A 19,576-nucleotide genomic window follows, 5' to 3' on the forward strand; every position below is an offset into this window, starting at 1 on the left:
AGAAATGTAACTTGAGAACACGCTGAGAACGCACCTATTTGCCAGGGAACGGGATGCTCGACTGTTGGTCAGCTTGAATCGATAGGCGCAGGCATTGCCTCACCAAACCCCCACAGCGTCTTGACTTGGAGGGCAGCTATTCACACAATTGTGGTAAGCAGCAGAGGCCAAAGCACTAATCGAACCCGGTAGCTGATTGGTCTGACTGACCGACTGACCGAGACTCGGTGAGATCAACAGCCAGCTCACACCTCATTCCTTGTCAGAGCTGTGGTGACAGGTTGGGTTGTTCCCTGTTCGAGACGGCCCTGGCGCCTGGGTAGGGCCACGGAAGACTGCAACCCCTCCCAAGGGTCAAAGGGTAGTGAAGGAACATCCTATTCATGAAAATTGAGGAAAAGCTTCTGACCAGAAAGAAAGTTTCCTCTTTGGGTACTGGTAAGAGCTTCAAGAAGAAGTAAAGCAAATGGCAGAGAATGAAGATCACAGTGTCGAGTTGGGCAGGGGTTTTGCCTCACCCAGGACGACAGCATCCTATCATCCTCAGGGTCCTGTAAACACGAATTGTTTCCATGATTGCTGATAAGGAAGCAATCAGTCGTGCTAATCGATAAGGTTAAAGTCCTTATCCTTATCGATTACTGGCCAGATATCGGGATCTGCTGCAACCGGCCGGCCCGGTCGCGAGTCTGAGCTATTGCTCTTAAGGCCTAGCAGACTGAATCCGAAAAAACACCGACAATGATTGATCCGGACCGGTAATACTATAATCCCGTTCTAGAAGACACAAGAACACACCAAATCCGAATGCCGAACGCCGGGACTCAATATCCGCATTATCTCAGAGCCTCATTGAGCTTAAACATCAACAACAAGAGTCGGCATTACCGGATGACGTACAAAAGATATGTGTCCATTTCGCTTGAAAATTCTCTCTTTATTGGTTATAAGATGCGGCTCTGTTCACCGTGATGAGGCGTATTTTTGTGGTTAAGTGTATGATTCAGCTATCAGGCATGAAGGATCATGGCGACCAATTCTAACTCATCACAGAACACCAGTGACGACAACCTCCCACAAAAAGAATTCGCATTCGTTGAACATGAGAGCAACAAGAAAGAACTTCGAAGTCATGCTATGCGGGAGCATTGGAAGAATAGACGGCAAACGATGAACGAGGAGAAGCAAAAAAGACAGAAGCGCACTCAGCATACGCTATTGCCGACTCCGAGGACGCAATCAACAATGTCTGATGAGAACTCCGAGTCCTCCAGCTCAGTACTTAACAGCAATGTCTCCTCAGTCACAGCATTGATACCTAACAGCGAACGTCAACCAGATCTGGAGGGCATTCCATCTCAAATACTTTCAGGGGTGAATCTGGTGTTTGGGTCGAGCAGGCTTGACCCTTTCGAGCAACTGCCTATGAAGCTGTCGGTCACACACCACAAGCTTCTCCATCACTGTGAGTCTCATCAACCCAACAAAGCAGACAAGTGCTTATCGTCAACAGGGTTTAGTGCTCACGCCGCCATGATGTTTGGGCCTTCCCCGGATGGGGCCTTCAGTCCCATGCGCGATGTATGGCTGCCCCTTGACCTGTCTAACCCAGCATCGTTCAATGCACTCATGGCGCTTTCAGCTGCGCATCTTTCTTGGATGCAGGGTTTCAGTCAATCAGAAGTAGCTCTGGAGTTCAAGAGCGAAGCGGTGAGGATCGTTCAGCTTTGGATGCAGGACCCGGAACGTGCAGTGTCGGATGATGTCTTGGCTGCTATCATACGTCTTCTCACCTACGAGGTATGTCTAACTGTCTCTTCACTTGCATCTGAAATACTAATGGCAGGAGGTTTAGAGGTACTGGGGGACCGAGGCTGAGTGGATCATCCATCACAAAGGGCTCATGAACCTGGTTGAAGCTCGCGGCGGGGTAGCGAAACTCAGCAGTAACTGGAGGCTTGAGCTAACGACCTTCCTGTGGGCCCCTCATTTCTCCTGTCCTTTGTTGAGATGCTAATATCGCCAGGGTTTCGTTGATGGCAAGGCCGACTTGGTTCGATTGTTCCAATCAAATCCAAGATCTGCTCACTCATACATCGGAGCTCCCATTACATCCCATCCTAAGAAAAGAAAGCGACCTACGAAAACTTCGGAGTCTATGGCTAGTTTCGTTCATCCAAGACATTGGCACATTCCGAACGAACCTCCTGAGGACCACCCCGGTGCATTACTCGGCGCTTCACGAAGCCATCTTACTACTCAAGGCTCACCGCCAAGATCATGAGTTGGATACTGGCCGTCCGGAGCTCTGTAGCGACTTGGAATTCACCCGACTTGCTTGCTTGCTGTTCATCTGCGTTCTTTTGCAAAAATCACCATTCGAATCCCCCCACGACACTGGAACCTACCAAGATGGGGACTGGAGCTTTCAAAGGCTGGATAATTTGAATCTCCTCAACTTCTGCCTCGAGGCAAACCACCCGTCTTGGCATGACTCTCTCGAAAACCTGAACAGTATTCTGTTCTTCCACTTCACTGCCTCGGAAGAAATGGGTTTAGACCCAGATTACGTTCGGAACATAACAACAGTCCTTGGTTCTTTAAGTGGTGGCGCTCGATATGCTGTGGAGCGATGTCTTCTTGAGACGTTATGCCGAGCAAGTGGCGGTGAACAGAACCTCTTCGAGGAGAAGTTCACCCCTGATATCCTATTGTCGATGATATCTGGGAAGTGAAGATCCCTGGACGGATTCATTTGCCCTCTGCTGGACTCACATGTTCGAGCTTCGTGTACTGTTTCGGGGTCGAACAGGCAGGGTCGATCATGATTCAAATCGTTCAGTTAGCTATTGAATGCGAAACGCTGCTGACCGGCTTCAAATTACCCCAGTTTATTCAGTATATGATCAATGACACACTTTTACAACTCACATCCGGCACGAAACTTTTGACAGAACAAGGCTGAGAATGCTCAAGCATGGTAGACTTTGTGCAAGAGATATGTAATATCATGACATCGGCTGTGACAGACGGGTTTTCTGAGGCTCACTGCTTCACGCGATACAAAATCAAGCTCCTCCTAGCTGAATAAAATCCAGTGTTAGGGCCAGATACTAATGCATAAACGCGTAGCTGGGCCGCCCCTAGTTGAGACATTCTGTGTCTTCAAGCCCCTGGATAGCTCGCTTGCCGGATTTGGTAGCACTACTCAGCCAATGATCTACCCGCATACTTTGACCAAATCTGAGAACAGCATGTGATCACAGGGTTGAGCTTCTCACGGGTTATTGAGTAAGCTGTTGAAGATGGCTGCAGACGCTCGAAATGATTTAAGACCGAGAGATTTTGTTGAGAAGTTGATAAATCCACAATTTATCTTGGAGCTGCACATGGCTTGGGATAACTTGACGGTTGAATCTCAGTCCATGAATGAATGAACGGCCTGGATTTTAGTAGTCTTAGTGGAAGGATTTATGCCTTGGGTATATTTATATATCACTTGCTATGTACGTAACTTATGTGGAATGAAGCTTGAATCCCGTGTCCACTGAATAGACATACCAGCTCCTGATCACCTCCAGTTAGCCAACAATATTGCGATTATGAATGACGCTCAACATATCCTGAGAGTTCGAAGGGCCAATTCCCGAATCGTTGTCAATTAACGGGGATTTCGGAATCTATTGGCCTGGTATGTCTTTGAAACGTCTCCCGTTAGCTTTGTTGATCGATCAGCCTACCATCCGCTTTTTTCACTGTATAAATAGCCAAGTTGCCATCTCATGGAGACCTGCCTGACACTTTGAAAATGAGTCAGAATCAATGGAGCGGTTGGTGAAAGGTACTCTCAACCTCGAATTGAGAACTAGCGGGTTTGCACTACAGAAATGCCAAACAAGAAGTCATATTTGCGTCAAACCGTCCAATCAATCGTGTCCTCATTACGTGTCAAGTTCATACAACGCATTTGTATAAAAAGAATCACTCAGAAGTAGCTAGTGGCATCCAGGATGTTCTGCGGCTTACGTCTAATTGAACAAGTAGTCTTACCTAAGGAAGTAGTTAGAGGAACCGGCATTCGGAATCCGGTGATGGCTGGTGATCATTTCCAGTCCTGATGGGCGAGAGATCTACGGACTTGCATTAGCTCAAGCCACACACGGCGATATCAAGGGACACGCAAGGTGTTAGGTCGGCATCACTAACAGGACTGAGAATACTTTGGAAGACAATGTTCAGCTGCGAAAGCCAAAAGCTTGACTATATTCGGCATTAACCTGAGGGCTGTCACTCGTGTATTATAAGCATAGTTTTGACAGAAATACTAAAGAGTTAACATGCGCTTGATGTGCCTACCAGCGTCGCTAGTATTTATGGTTTGGACATTCAAAGCTCATCTGGTATCACGAGTGAGGACATCCAGACATGTTGAAGCCCGGACGTCATGTTATCAGAAAGATGGCGCTCATCAGTAGGCCTGCCTACATACTCGTGAGGTCAGAGAAGATTCTAGTTGCTTCAACCTTGCGATAGTCATAGTTCGGTTGCGCTGTCATCTATATAAACTTACTTTTCTGGTAGTCATTGTGCATGCCTGTAGTTTGTGACTTGAGTCAGCTCAACTGATCCGAAAGATCCGACGATATCTTATCTGCGACTAGTACCCAGGTTGAGGTTGGGGTAACGAGAACCCAAACAGGGGTTACAATTAGGGCTGATAGTCATCGTTGGCGCAATCAAGACAGTGGCTCATTGGGTACGAGTTCAATCAAGGTTCAAGTGCCCCGTAGGTTGAGTTTTGGCAAGACTATTCCGCCAATCGCATACATTATCTTCAATACCAATTGCCATGTCTTCATGTCAGGCAACATAGGAGAGCGCAGAGAATAATGTAGTTATCCGAACATATAAGGACTGACGTCTCGCCTTGTAGTTTCCAGCATCAGCACAATTAAATTCAACTTCATATCACTATACATCCTCTTACATTCTAATAATCAGTCATGGCTGTCACGAACGGTGCTTATTTCGACTTCATCATCGTCGGAGGCGGTACAGCCGGCAACATAGTCGCCGCCCGCCTCGCCGAGAACCCAAATGCCCGAATCCTTGTCGTCGAGGCAGTTATTGGAACCTCCAAAGATAACGAAGAGATCCGCACCCCAGGACTCGCCATGGACATTCGAGGCAGCAAATACGACTGGGCCTACAAAACAACAATGATCAAACGCGACGAACATGAACGTATCGAGAAGCCTAATACTCGCGGCAAGGCCCTTGGCGGTAGTTCGTCACTCAACTATTTCTCCTGGGTGCCTGGCTCCAAGGGAACATTTGACATGTGGGAGGAGTACGGTGGAAAGGAATGGACTTGGGAACCGCTTATTCCTTATCTGAGAAAGAGTGTGACTTACCATGATGACGCTGGGTTATATCCCCCAGAACTCAAGAAGATTGGCGCAGGAGGACCGATTCCTATTGCTCATGCAGAGCTCATGCCTGAGATGAAACCATTCCGAGATCTTCTTACCAAGGCTTGGAAATCTACTGGAGAGCCTGTATCTGAGAATATCTTTGACGGGACAATGCGTGGTTTGGTTCATAGCTTCAACACGATCTATAAAGGCAGACGATCAGGCAGCTTCCTTGCGGTTGCGGACAAGCCGAACATCACTGTCTTTCCTGAGGTTCACTCAAGCGTCTTATCATCGACCAAGCGGACCGTACTGCCAAAGGTGTGACTGTTATCACAGCCTCTGGAGAAGAGCTTGACCTTTATGCTACGCGTGAGGTCATCGTATCTCAGGGCGTGTTTGAGTTCCCAAAGCTCCTTATGCTCAGCGGCATCGGGCCAAAGGCCGAGTTAGCCAAGCACAACATACCCTTGCTCGTCGACTCGCCTCATGTCGGCCAGCATCTTTTAGATCATCCAGGTGTCCCTTTCGTCCTCAAGGTCAAGGACAGCTACTCTATGGACAGCCATGTCCTCCGCAAGGGGGCTCTCCAAGACAAGGTCATGTCAGCTTATGCCAACGGCCATGCAGGACCGATGGGATCACCTTTTCTCGAGATGATTGGATTCCCTAGAATCGATTCATACCTCGAAAAGTCTCCCGAATACCGTGCCGCAAAGGCTGCTAATGATGGTCTGGATCCTTTCTGTCCTTATGGCCAGCCTCTCTTCGAGCTTGATTTTATTCCTCTCTTTGGCAGTGCTTTCCAATGGCACTTCCCTCATCCTAACAAGGGTAGTTACATGACAGTTATGGTCGATCTCGTCCGTCCAGTCTCAGAGGGCGGTGAAGTCACTCTCAACAGTGCTGATCCCTTGCAACAAGCTAATATCAACCTGAACTACTTCAACAACGACCTCGACATCATCGCCATGCGCGAAGGAATCAGGTTCTCTTACGATGTGCTCAAGAACGGGGAGGGGTTCGAGGACGTAGTTGAGGACGAATACCCTTGGGACATGCCACTTCACGATGACGAGGCTATGAAGAGAACAGTTCTGGATCGGTCACAGACTTCATTCCATCCTTGTGGAACTGCTCGTCTCGCTAAGAGCATTGAACAGGGCGTGGTGAGCCCGAGTCTGCAGGTGTATGGGATTAAGAATCTTCGTGTTATTGATGCTTCTGTCATTCCTGTTATTCCGGATTGTCGTATTCAAAACTCGGTCTATATGGTGGCTGAAAAGGGCGCTGATGCGATCAAGCAAGATCACACGGATCTGTACCATTGATAGGAATTTGGGGTCTATAACCTTAGTAACCATCACGATCTGATATAATTGCTCGCCAAGTCCCCATGTCACATAAATATCCTACGCTGTGACAAATCAACTGTGCAGTTTCATGATCTGAGGAACCAAAGGAAATAGAATGCATGATAAAATTGTTTGGTAAACATGCGTGATCATTTCAAGGCTCATGCCTTTGGGTGTGCAGCGCATTGAGCAATAGCAAATGATGAGTACATATTCCTGCTCCTCTCAGGATGTAACAAGCGCTGATCAACATATTTGCCGTTACCCGCGGAAGGCCGAGACCAAGTGCCGCATAGCCATTCGAGTCAGCTGTCCAAAACAAAGATCAGGACTACCCTACACCTTCGAAACCAGACGGAAAAACACTCAGCACACAGGGATGCAATGCCAAGCAATGCACCGACCACCTGCTCGTAATAAAATGACATCATCAATCTCGATAAGCTCAGGCAGGGCACAAATAATCCATGTCAATTGGCGATTTCGTAAATTCGCGTCTGTCGTGCCCTCGTAATAGGGCATGTCGTATAATGCACACTACGAACCAGAGCTGAGAAACAGAGGAAATCGTAAGCGTGGGCATCCGCCTCTAGCAGTTTCTTAGTGCGACTTGGTGCCTGGACCCTGATATGATGATGCCTGGTTCGGAAAATTTATGCCAAATACCATTGGCTGTACCGAAAGACCCCATCGCCACCCCCAGAAGAGCTTGCATCGAAGCTCTCGGGGTTAGAAATAAAATAGAAAGCGCAGTAAAACTTTCTTTCACTCTAAGCGCTCAAGAGAAGTTGAATCTTGAGGTCTTGCCGTCATCGATGCAAAGCATCTTCAGCCCTGTGTGACGCGTCCTGTCGCCCTGTGACTCTTAATTTTTACGAAGCGGCAATTCAATGCGACAACTGCTGGTTCTGGTTTAATGGAGATAATAAAGTCTCTAATTGGTGCATCGGCTCTGGTATTTATTTTAGATTGGCTTCTTTTTTTTTTTTGGGAGGCACGGTTAAAACGGCGCGTCGGGTGAACGGCTTTGAAGGTGGGAAAAGTTAGTTGCCATGCGACGTCAGCAATTGGAGCATGCGTATACGAGAAAAAAAAAACAGGTTCTCAAGCCGCGATTAGCAATGGGAAATGCCGGATTGGAAAGAATCCGCCGTAAGAGAAGGGGTCTGTTGTGTTCTAGCCTTTTGGCGGGATACCGAATGCAGACAGTGAGAGAACAAAGGAGATGAGATGGGAGAAAGAAAGGAAGAAATCTTGTTTGTTCAGAGGGATCTGAAGGCGAGCAGCGGGCTTGGTGCTACAGCGAATGGGGGGGGACGTCCGCCTCCGATGGAGCTGAGTCCGCCTCCGCGACGTCGAGTCGAGTCGAGTCGGTGAGCATTGGAGACTAATGTTCTGATTCGCTTCTTTCCGAAATGACAGATCGCTATGCGCCATTTGGAATTGCATGTGAGTGTTGGTTTCATGACGATGATGTACCGTCTTGAGCCTAGATCCAATTCATGCACTGCCCTGCCCTGCCCTATTCTACTGGCCCCGATCGTAGGACGCTATGACCATGCCAAGACGGCTACGCCCACGTCAAAATGCTTATTTCGAGGACCTTATTTTCCGTGCCTTTTTGGGTCGCGGACCAGATGCAACGTGAGATTCAGGGTCCAGGCCAAGGATGCTTTCTCGGTCATTCTCTCGCTCAAGCTTTGATAAACGAGGCAGGGTAAAATACCAGGAGCTTGGTTGGTGCTCGGTTTCAGTGGTGCTCGGTCCAAAAGTTCCCTTGACAAACGGCTTCTTCCAACGTGGTTAGTCAGGACCACCCACGCCAGCCAGGCCAGATCCCTTTCTCCCCCAACTCCTCCCCTCATCATACAAGTCCCAGCTCGTGCACAACAATATGAGCCAAATACCTACCTACCTACACACACCAACAAACTGTGGAGTCGGGGCTGAGTCCCCACGCTGTGATATCACAGACTAACATACATACACTACCAAGCTAGACGGGCTAACCTACCTACGGCACTCATTTCCACCCCCGTCTCCCCTTTTTGCGCCCGTCAGCTCCCCCCTGCCTTGTAGTCCCATACCGACACCTACCATCAACCACACGATATTCTCGCTGGCGGAGCATGTACACCTCTTGTATAGCCTCACTTACCACTACAATTCACCACGTTTCAGCAGGAAACTGCGGTATTTTTGTTTTTTCTTTTCGATGGATACTCTCTTATTAGGGAAGAGGCCTCGCAGGAGATGATCACGGGCTGTAGAATTGTCTAGACCTCGCTGTTGGTTCCTGTATTAATACCACTCTCGTAGCTGTGCCTCATACCTGAAATTTCTCCCATCTTCTCACACTGATCTGATCCTCTCTCTGCTCTTTTTCTCCCCGCCCTTTCAAGCTTCCTCGTGAAGACTATTCCGCTCAACATGTCTGATCCTGACATCCGTGGGACAAAGGAGTCTGATCCTGAGGCTCAGATCCAACGCATCACCTTCCAAGACGGTCCTGAGCGCGGCCGTGAAGACCAAGATGCACACCGCCTCGGCCGCACACGCTCCCGCTCCCTATCCCGTCGCCGCTCACACTCCAGCTCGCGAAGCCGTATCCATCCTACCTCTCCCTACTCCGGCGTTCAGATCGAATACCGCACCTTGTCCATCCAGGTCACCGAGGCGAAGCAGGTCGAACCCACAGAAGATCCCAAAGCAGCGGGTGGACAAAAGACAGACGAGGATTACTTCGCGAAACTGCAGTACCATGAACTTCAGGCTGAGCAGTTGTGTCAGCAGCTGAACGTTGATGTTGGCGCTGGTCTGTCTGAGAGTTCTGCTGCGACGCGTCTTGAGCGCGATGGAAAGAATACACTGCCTCATCCCAAGACGAACTACATCAAACGAACGCTCAAGTACATCTTTGGTGGTTTCTGTTCGGTTCTCTGGGTCGGTGCCATCGTCTTCTTTCTGTGCTGGCAGCCCCTCAGCAACCCCCCCTCGAACCAAAATCTATCCCTCGCCGTCCTCATCCTCATCGTCATTTTCCTCCAGGCTGGTTTCTCCGCCTTCCAGGATTGGTCTACAGCCAAGACCATGAATGCCATTCTCGACTTGCTGCCTTCTTTCGCAATGGTCAAGCGTGATGGAGAGCTCAAGAGTCTTCCTACTATTGGGCTCGTCGCTGGTGATGTTGTTCATCTCAAGGTTGGTGACAAGGTTCCAGCGGATCTTCGAATCGTTAGCCACTCTGGTGACATTCGTTTTGATCGATCGGTCCTCACTGGCGAGTCTGATGAGATCGAGGGTGCTGTTGATGCAACTGATGCCAACTTCCTTGAGAGTCGCAACATTGCCTTCATGGGTACTACTGTCATGAACGGTAACGGCATTGGTGTTGTTATCCTCACTGGTGGCCGCACAGTAATGGGACGCATCGCCACTTCAACCTCTGGCGTCAAGGACTCGGCTGCTCTCATCCAGCGCGAGATCACTCGTTTCGTCCTCATCATCGTCGCCATGACTGTTGTCCTTGCACTCGCTATCCTCCTCACTTGGGTTGGTTGGCTTCGCGTTGATCATCACGCCTACATGAGTGTCCCAGCCATGCTCGTCAACGTCATGGCCTGTGTCGTCGCCTTCATCCCCGAGGGCATGCCCGTCGCTGTCGCTCTCACACTGATGATGGTCGCTCGTCACATGAAGGCAGTCAATGTCTTGCCCAAGGGTCTATCAACAGTCGAGACACTCGGCTGTGTCAACGTCATCTGCTCCGACAAGACAGGTACTCTTACACAGAACCAGATGTTTGTCAGCTCGGTTGCCTTTGTGGACAAACAGTTTGACTCTTCGGATGAGTTCCAGCACTTGCTTCATGGCAAGGACGTCAGTGAACCTGCTACTGCTCTTCAACGCGCTGCCCTTCTCTGCAATGATGCATCCTTCGACCCTACCACCAACCATCTCCCTCTTCAGGAGCGCACCATCCAAGGTAACGCCACTGACAGTGCTGTCTTCCGCTTTGCTGCCTATGGTCCTTCCGACGATAGCTTCCGCAAGACAGTCCCTCGTATCTTCGAAGTCCCCTTCAACTCCAAGAACAAGTGGATGCTCACAGTCTTCCAATCCGACGATGAACGAGGTGCCTACCGCGTCATCATCAAGGGTGCTCCCGATATTCTCCTCGCTGGATGCACCAAGTACTGGTCCGCTGAGTCCAACTCTGTCGAGACACTTACCCGCGACGCCCGCATCAAGTTCCAAGAGATCCAAGACGATGCATCGCGACGCGCCGAGCGTGTCATCGTCCTGTGCGAGAAATTCATCACCCCCCGCGCCGTCGCCGGAACAAACAGTTTCAGCGACGAGATCACCCACTCTGCCATTCAAGACCTCACCGTTGTCGGTATGCTCGGCATCATTGATCCTCACCGCCCCGAGATCCCGGCCACCGTTGAGCAATGCCGCCGCGCTGGTACTCGTTTCTTCATGGTCACCGGTGACTACGCCCTCACAGCCGCAGCCATCGCTCGCAACACTGGTATTTTCTCCTGCCAGCAGGACCCCGACACTATTGACACCCTGTACACCGGCAATCAGATCACTGAGAGCGAGAAGCCCAAGCGAAAGGCCAGGAAGGGTGATCGCGCTGAGATCATCAAGCGCAGTTTACTTCTTGAGGGTGCCAACCTTAGCCGATTGAGTCAAGAGGACTGGGATGTCGTCTGTGCTTATGAGGAGATTGTCTTTGCGCGAACTACACCTGAGCAGAAACTTCGTATCGTCACTGAGCTTCGGGAGCGCGATAACGTTGTCGCTGTCACTGGCGATGGTGTTAATGATGCTCCCGCCCTTCGAGCCGCGGATGTTGGTGTCGCTATCGTCACAGGTAGCGATGTGGCCATTGAGGCTTCTGACCTCGTCCTCCTTGATCGCTTTGACTCCATCATCGATGCCATGCGCCTCGGTCGTCTCGTTTTCCAGAACCTTCAGAAGGTCATCTCATACCTCCTCCCCGCCGGTAGTTGGTCCGAGATCTGGCCTGTCATTCTCAATGTCTGGTTCGGTGTTCCCCTTCCCCTCAGCGCATTCCTCATGATCATCATCTGTGTCTTCACCGATCTCTTCCTCAGCCTGTCTCTCATCATGGAGAAGGAAGAATTCGATCTTCTCTCCCTTCCTCCCCGCAACCACAAGCGCGACCATCTCATCAACAGAAAGATCTACACCCAAGCCTACCTCTTCACTGGTTTCATGGAGACCATCACCGCGCACGCCATGTTCTTCTTTTACATGTGGAAGTATGCCAAGATGCCTGTCTCAGAGCTCTTCTTCCTCTTTGAGGGCTACACTGAGGGATACCGCGGCTACACTGCCGCTGAGCTCACCAAGTTCAACAACACTGGCCAGTGTGTCTACTTCGTCACTCTTGTCTTCCTCCAATGGGGCAACATTCTTGCCGTGCGAAACCGTCGCTTGAGTATTTTCCAAGCTAGCCCCCTCAGCAAGGCTCATCGCAACCCATGGTTGATCCTCAGCATGCTCATCAGTTTGTGCATCGCCATCTTTGTCACCGAAGTACCCGGTATTCAGAATTTGTTCGATACCGAGTCTGTGCCAATTGAGTTCTGGCTCATTCCTATTCCTCTTGGACTTGGCATTCTCCTGGTAGATGAGATCAGGAAGTTTATTGTCAGGACGTATCCCAAGTCCTTCGTGGCAAGGATAGCATGGTAGAGTTTCGGAGTGAGAGATTGCATCAGCGGGTTATTGCTAGTCATATAAAATAAAAATAATAAAATTTTTACATTTTCAGGATACGTTTGATCGACGTCACAAAGACGTCGCTTAGCCCCGTTCAAGACGGCCAAGTGTTAGTAGTAGAGTTGCCGTTCCGCTGTTTTGATGACCCTTTTCCTTGGCCACGTAATTCCCACTGAAGTCCCAATTGACGCATAGAGTTTAGACATTATTTCCCTGCCGCTCACGCGACTTCAAGGTCCTTGCACCGGACATACATACATACACTTCTCATTGGCGCTCAGCTGAAGATAGGGCTGCCGAGATGAGCTGTCGCTAACTAGAATCCTACCCAGATCGACACCCAATTCCTCATGACCCAAGATTCTGGAAAGCGTTGGGCTGATGCTGACATTCTTTCCCCACAAGCCCAGTATAACTTTTCCACTGAGTTTCATCCAATACCGCAAATACGGGATCTCGTAGCCTTGGCAGACCCGCTCGCTCCCCTAAAGGTCCGAGAGCGCCCCTGAGCCTAGCCTAGCCCAGGCCTTAGGGTCGGCAATTAAAATTCCCATCAATGCCGGTCAATCATTCAACGCCTGATCAATAAATTTATTTTTGACACTGAATACGAGGCGAGATTCAGTGAATACTCGCGCAGTCACAATACAATGTCTGCTATCGCCAACAAGATACACACAGCGCCAGCTGCAGCGGCCTTTCTATCAATCGGTCTATTCCAGGGCATCACAGTGACACTTCTGCAGAGGTAAGGCTCCCATTTTTGGCGCTGTTTTCCACCTCTGACCTCAAGCTGCAGCGTTGTTCTTTTGCAATGGCAGGAATACGCTAGACCTACAGTCATCCAAGTGCCTCGAGGCTACAGCATTCCAACTAATTTTGCCATCTTTATATTTGGCTTCATCTTTCATTTGTTGTTCATGTGGGATGCCATCCGGTTAAGGAGTACAGCCCAAGCCGTGCTCGCGTGCGTCATCAACGCGGGTTTTCTACCTCTTGCTATTTTCCAGCGCCGGGATATCAAGGAGGCTATCGAGTCATTCAAGACCTCAACAGACTCTAATGGCGACCATTTGGTCAATACTGACATGGATATTTGGCCACTCATTGGAAAGATTCTACTGGTCATTCCCATCATTATCGCCGTCTGCACCTTGGTTCTTCCTATCAGTGCTTGGTATCTGAAGCAGTACTTTTCATGGCAGTCATATCGCAACGTCGGCGCAGATGCAAAGATGAGAAAGATACGCATCATCCACCATGTATGTCAACTATCACCGAGCCTGACTATTGCTAACCTGATCATCAGATCTTTGTCATGCTCGCCAAAATGGACATTTACTTTATCATCTGCTTCGATCTCATCTTTTGCTTCCCCGTTCTCGGAGGAATCCGCAGTGGAGGCACCTCCTTCATAGTCAACCTCGCCCTTCTAGGTGTTGCACTCGCCAGCATCGCCGTGTCAATAATGTTCAGCAAGTCAGAAAATCGTATTGGAATGTGTTTCTCTATAGCCATGTATCTTGCAATGCTTGGCTACTTGCTTTACCTAGTGATAGATGCGCAATTGGACAGTAGGAGGAGGAGCGGAGGTTCGATTGACTCGTTCACCGCGTTTGGTTGCATGAGTATCGTGTCCATCTTTATGACGACGATATTCGCTATATTATGCTTGCGAAACTTCTTCGGAGGATTGAAAGAGCATCTGGGAAAGCATGAAGAAGCGTGGGATCCTCATGGAAGTGCAAAGGATTTCGAACTTGGTAACGACATCAATTTTGGGTATAAGAGCGTGCCGGCTGTTCGAGACTTGGATAGCTGAGAGTGTCCAGTTCCGAGGAATGAGATGATGGATTAGACAAAAAGACGGTACTGGCAAGACGAAAACGGAGGCCCATGAAGGCCAAATACAATAATTACAGAAGCACGCCGTGTTCTTCATATATAGACTGAATATAATACACTAATAATGATTACATATGATAGACGAGCCTTGGATGTATTAGCTAGCCTGAGGTCTTACGAACGATAGCGATACCCAAAGATCTTTGTTCTCGAGTAACTTCGAGGTTGGCCGCGATTCTAAAAATATCCCACGGGTTGAACGTAAGCGAGGTCCATGAAACACCCTAGCACGTCTTAGGTTAGTCTCTATTCAGTCGCCTTCCTCACTTTAGAACATGAATCCGAAATGTGGATGAATTTTCGGGATTAAGAACCTCAACAGGCTGTTGTAACCGCAGGCCATTCATTTATAGCGCCGTGGGTACTTTGTTCCAACCAATGCAGTTGCTTGAAGGACTTCTTTGAGTCGAGTGTACTTATAAGTGAGTTGAGATGTACGAAGTATTGATCGCCTATAACTTCTCCTTCCTAGCAAAAATAACCTCAAGTGATAATCTCCCTTTGCTGTCCAACCAAGGCATAAGAACAGCTGTTGTATTTGAGGCCCGTGCGGTCCTCTTTAGCCAAAGTCCCTTCTACAGCTCGTATAGCCAGATCAGACGAACTGTAATAGGAAATGTTAGTCAGCGTAGCATTGATACGCTCCTTAGATCTGGACGAGAATGTGAGTTTATAGTACGGTCATGAGTCAGAACTGAATATTGCTTAGCGTATCGATCTATTAGAAGCAATACCAGTAGCTGAGAACAAAAAAAAAGCTATAGAAAGACTATTCTCTTAATTCTAATTAGGTGGTTGTAGTCTTATTTCGGTATCTATCACCATACATTCTATATGAGTCTCCCAGAGACGTGAAAATATCATAACCCGACCAATCAATGGCTTCGAGCGTTGACCTTGCAGCAACTTGATCCTTGTCATAGCTTGCCTCTGACCTAGGCCCAAGAGGCCTCGGTACACGAAAGAAGAAATGCCAGATGCCTCACCAGGAGACTGAGGGCTTACACCTAGTAGGTGTAGCACAAAGGTCCCTTAGTAGTGTCCATGACATCTCTAACAGTGAGGTCCTCGTCAATACCACCCATCATCAAGACATCGTCCAAGCTGACTTCGTGCTGCTCTGTCTGGTTGATGTTCTGGTAAAGTCCGTTGTACTCAGTGAGTCTGGTAGAGTTCTCCTTCTGCCACAACCACCAGAGACGATCGATCTGCGCGTGGTGCAAGAAGAAAAGAGGTTCTGCTATATGTCAGTTACTGAACCAGTAGCATATGTGAATCACTAACCATTGGGAGAAGTGGTGGGGTTCATCTCACCACTGAGACAAGCGTGAATGCTACCGTGAGGCCCTCCCTCAAGAGACCGGGCGTACTGACTCCAGTTGCCAGAAGCTTGAACTTCCTCAACTCCTTCGGGTCCGAAGCCCTTGGCCATGGTTGCGAAAGCATCAGGCTCGTCAACTTCAGGTAAGTTACGATGCAGACAGTGGCCACCATCGGTAAGCTTCTTTGGCTCAGTCTCGAGGTACTCAGGCCGCAGCTTTGCAAATGGGCCGTCGCTTACACACTTGAGTGTGCTTCCCGAGGCACTGATCTCGGTATTTTCAGAGTCTCCGTTGCCGCCAAAGCCGTTCTTTGCTGCCATGACTGGGGAGAGACGAAGGCCCTCTGCATCCTTGGTCCAGTCCCAGTAGCTGAACGTTCACGGTCAGAGGTTACTTGGCAACGGGCTTGTATACTACTCACGTATATGGACCTTCATAGCCGCAGTCGCGAACAGCTCGCTCGTAGAGTACACCAAAGTATCGGTGCCAAGGGAGGAAAGGAGCACCACCATGGACTGTATCGCATTAATAAAAGGTTAGGCTTGATACTGCAGACGGTACTTACTCCATGAATTGAGCTGGAAGTGAAGATGAGGGAAGTCATCATACAAGCTAGATTTCAGACCCATGCGAGACGGCTTAGTCTTGAGGCACAGAACAGCGTCGATATAGCCCTGCTGATCAGCAGCATCCAGCTCTCGCCACTCAATTCTCTTTGCAGGATTCGAGCAAGTCTTGTCAGCCTTAGTGGGAGCAGCCATAGCTGGGGTAATGGCGCCGGCGAGGGCGAGAATGGACGTGAACTTCATTCTGAACCGGGGTGAAAACGACTGCAAAGCTTTAATGTCTAACGAGTGAATGCCTAGGGGGAGTGATACTATTCTCTCTAGCGTAGATAGTTGGGAGATGTTCCCTTTTATCACTTCTCCAGTTCGTCTATTTTCTTTATTATTTACGAGATTCAGGCTCATCGGCCCCATAGTGAAGTCTTGGCAAGGTGCTCAGTCGCGCTCACGGACCTCAGGAGCATGCTTGGCACAAAAGCCATACGAGGTGATCTTCATGCTAAGTCACCGCTAGAACAAATTCTACCACAAACGACGGGCATACTATGGGCCCAAATCTAATTCTGGTTATGCTTGTTGGAGAAAACACAGAGGCGATTTAGTGCCGAGGTTAAAAGCAAAGACCAGTCATATACGGAATAATAGATTGAACAAGATTGAGGTTTCAAGTTTATGAAACGTGAATGTAGTGACCGGTGACAACTCGGGTATAGGATGACTTAAGTATCTATTTCCACAAATACAAAAATATGTAAAGAAGGGTAAGTATAAAAGAGCCTCGGCACAGAGAAGTTGAATGCCACTTTGACCATGTAAAACGGGCCTCAATGCCGAGAATACTAGAGAAATAGACGTTTCAGCGAGAGTTCTACTTCCGAGCACCCTTGATACCAGCTAAACGACGCTCAGTATTCTTTCGAGAGTTGACAAAATCGGGGTTCGACAGCGTCAACTCCAGGCCACCGGAGATGATATTGTCAACTGCCTCGACACCTTGCATGAAACTGTGACAAGTTATTAGCTCATTGATCTAGCAATAATGAGATAAATCATAAGAGGGTCTCACCTATGGTCCTGATTACCAACCTCATACTTCCACGCTCCAAATCGACCACGAGACAGAATATCCTTATCGTATAGATAAGGAAAAGCCTCGGAGAGGGCATAGTCACGTTCGAGGGTGGGGGTTGGATAACCGTGATCGAAGCGACGGACATACGTGCTGACAATTTCATCATCAGGTTTGAGTAAGTCGGTGTTGATCAGACCTTGGATACTCTCTTCAAGCAAAGTGGCCTGGTTAACGGGCTTGTAGGAAGACTCGGAGACTTCAAGCATAATTGACCAGTATGGACCAGAAGCTGGCGCCGAGGAGGCAGGCTTATCACCATTGGCAAGCTGTTTGGTTGCAAGCTTGACACCTTCGCTTGGTTGATTGAAGGGCGAGTAGTTAGAGAAGATGGTAGCTCGGTAGAATGGAGCGTTGTCTTCGGGGAAGTAAAGCTGTGATTATGTGAGCATTGATATATCAAAAGCGCTTCATAGCCGCTTACCCAGCACTTATCGCCAATACGATCGGGTCGCTTTCCACGAATGCCAACACCAATCACGTTGGTCGATGAGTAGTAAAGCGGCTTGAGTGACTTTTGGAGTTTGGCATCGCCAATAGTCTCCGCAAGCTGGTCAACAGCCATGGTAGAGATAAGTGCACCATACTTGACTGTGGTTCCTATACTCTTGTCAGCTGAAATCTCAATATGAGGAAACAAGCGGCTTGCCATCTTTCAGGTAGACCGTTTTAGCATCAGCGTCGATCTTGATAACCGCACCATGGTCTCCAAAGCGAGTCTTGCTTTGATCAAGAGTATCCGCCACAGCCGTCCAGATCCCGCCTGTTCCTCCACGAGCAGGGAAGCGGAATGTTGCGTTTGGACCCCATCCACCAGCTGCTTTACCAAGAATAGCGTTGGTAGTCACGAGTTTGACATTAGGAGCCGCGACACGTTCTCCAACCCAAGTCGAGTTCATCTATACAAGTTAACCACGATTTCACATGAACTATGGAAGAAGTGTACCTTGTTTGTAGGAATAGCCCAAACCTTGAAGTTGTAAGGTCGCATAAAAATCCCATTCAGCCTCTCACCAACGTTTCGAATATTCCACTCGTCAAAGTTGGCAGGTTTGTCAGATGGGGAACGCGCGCGGGCTTGAATGGCTGCGTCGATGAGATCGCCAAGACAACGGGCCTGTTCTTCTTTTGGTAGAACTGCAATGTTGTTCTGGAAAGGGTACGGGACCCAAAGACCTTGGTAGCGGACGTATGAGATACGTTGATGCTCATACCAATCTTCAGGCTTGGGAAGAGCTTCGTTGATAATATCGTCGAAGTACTTGTAGTGAGAGAAGATGACATGTCCGCCAACATCAAAAAGCTGGAGTGAGTAAGTATGAGAGCGCTGGCACTGGCTAAGGCACACATACGAAGCCCTCCGGGGTCGTGTCGGTTGATGCAAGACCGCCAGGTGTTTCATTAGAGTCAACAATGAGCCAGTCGACACTGTTCTGCAAGAAAGATCAGTACAAAGTGTCACTTCACATGATAGGAGGTTCTACCAGATGTTGAAGACGCTTTGCTGCTCCAAGACCAGTTGGACCGGCCCCGATGACAAGCACGTCAACGTTACTACAAGTATGTTTTGTTAGATGAAAGATCCCCAGTGTTCCAGTTAATAAGCCGACTTACACTTCCTTAGTTGCCATTGTTTTCTTTCAATCAGAGCGAAGCTTACAGAGAGATTTATGATTCAATTAATTGAGTGATTGCTTATTTTATATCTCGAGATAGGCAAAATCAGTGCTCAAGCAGTGAGGAGGATTTTAATATTCGATGTTTCATTTCGTGCTCAGTGTGTTGGTGTCTTGCATCACCTCAAGATAAGATCAAATTGCGACATGAGACACTATAGTCTATTGGTGCATCGGTTACATGGATGGGATAGATCTGCTCCTAATTTTAGCCCTGTTGTCTTGATAAACATGAATCCTTTAATTTACTGGAGTGGCTGAGTCCATGCCCTCATTTAACATTCCCTGCTTGAAACAGAAACGCGTAAGTCAGCTACCCGATAGGAAGCAGAGGGACAGTACTGGCCTGAATTTAATCTCAATGTTGCCGCATTTTTTCAGCTGGAGCTTCCCGTTGTGGCTGATACTCCCTCTCATGGGTGCATGGGAAGGCGGAAAATAGGCTCTTGGTC

At 48.7% G+C, this 19,576-nt stretch overlaps 6 protein-coding genes across 6 annotated transcripts; 4 read left to right on the forward strand and 2 right to left on the reverse strand.

Moving 5' to 3' along the window:
• Window positions 1-1,026: 1,026 nt before the first annotated feature.
• On the forward strand, window positions 1,027-2,735 carry FSUBG_4513 (tachykinin family; the record flags this gene model as incomplete). Its single annotated transcript, XM_036682511.1, has 4 exons — window positions 1,027-1,465; window positions 1,514-1,800; window positions 1,856-1,946; window positions 2,167-2,735. The coding sequence occupies 4 exons, from the start codon at window positions 1,027-1,029 to the stop codon at window positions 2,733-2,735; spliced, it is 1,386 nt and encodes a 461-aa protein (XP_036539928.1).
• Window positions 2,736-5,003: 2,268 nt separating this feature from the next.
• On the forward strand, window positions 5,004-6,745 carry FSUBG_4514 (alcohol oxidase; the record flags this gene model as incomplete). The annotated part of the gene is made up of 2 exons (XM_036682512.1): window positions 5,004-5,592; window positions 5,754-6,745. 2 exons carry the CDS (start codon window positions 5,004-5,006, stop codon window positions 6,743-6,745), a joined length of 1,581 nt encoding a protein of 526 aa, XP_036539929.1.
• A 2,454-nt stretch (window positions 6,746-9,199) lies between these two features.
• On the forward strand, window positions 9,200-12,499 carry FSUBG_4515 (sodium potassium-transporting ATPase subunit alpha; the record flags this gene model as incomplete). Its single annotated transcript, XM_036682513.1, has 1 exon — window positions 9,200-12,499. The coding sequence occupies one exon, from the start codon at window positions 9,200-9,202 to the stop codon at window positions 12,497-12,499; it is 3,300 nt and encodes a 1,099-aa protein (XP_036539930.1).
• A 677-nt stretch (window positions 12,500-13,176) lies between these two features.
• Window positions 13,177-14,348, forward strand: FSUBG_4516 (uncharacterized protein; the record flags this gene model as incomplete). The annotated part of the gene is made up of 3 exons (XM_036682514.1): window positions 13,177-13,274; window positions 13,326-13,788; window positions 13,836-14,348. The coding sequence occupies 3 exons, from the start codon at window positions 13,177-13,179 to the stop codon at window positions 14,346-14,348; spliced, it is 1,074 nt and encodes a 357-aa protein (XP_036539931.1).
• Window positions 14,349-15,438: 1,090 nt separating this feature from the next.
• Window positions 15,439-16,562, reverse strand: FSUBG_4517 (monophenol monooxygenase (tyrosinase); the record flags this gene model as incomplete). Its single annotated transcript, XM_036682515.1, has 4 exons — window positions 15,439-15,668; window positions 15,716-16,122; window positions 16,175-16,268; window positions 16,319-16,562. The coding sequence occupies 4 exons, from the start codon at window positions 16,560-16,562 to the stop codon at window positions 15,439-15,441; spliced, it is 975 nt and encodes a 324-aa protein (XP_036539932.1).
• Window positions 16,563-17,187: 625 nt separating this feature from the next.
• FSUBG_4518 (UDP-galactopyranose mutase) lies at window positions 17,188-19,079 on the reverse strand (the record flags this gene model as incomplete). The annotated part of the gene is made up of 8 exons (XM_036682516.1): window positions 17,188-17,323; window positions 17,386-17,822; window positions 17,873-18,048; window positions 18,149-18,347; window positions 18,395-18,751; window positions 18,801-18,881; window positions 18,933-19,002; window positions 19,063-19,079. 8 exons carry the CDS (start codon window positions 19,077-19,079, stop codon window positions 17,188-17,190), a joined length of 1,473 nt encoding a protein of 490 aa, XP_036539933.1.
• Between the last annotated feature and the right edge of the window lie 497 nt (window positions 19,080-19,576).

Source organism: Fusarium subglutinans (assembly GCF_013396075.1).
Source record: "Fusarium subglutinans strain NRRL 66333 chromosome Unknown NRRL66333_c0000041, whole genome shotgun sequence".
In the NCBI taxonomy this organism is placed as follows: domain Eukaryota; kingdom Fungi; phylum Ascomycota; class Sordariomycetes; order Hypocreales; family Nectriaceae; genus Fusarium; species Fusarium subglutinans.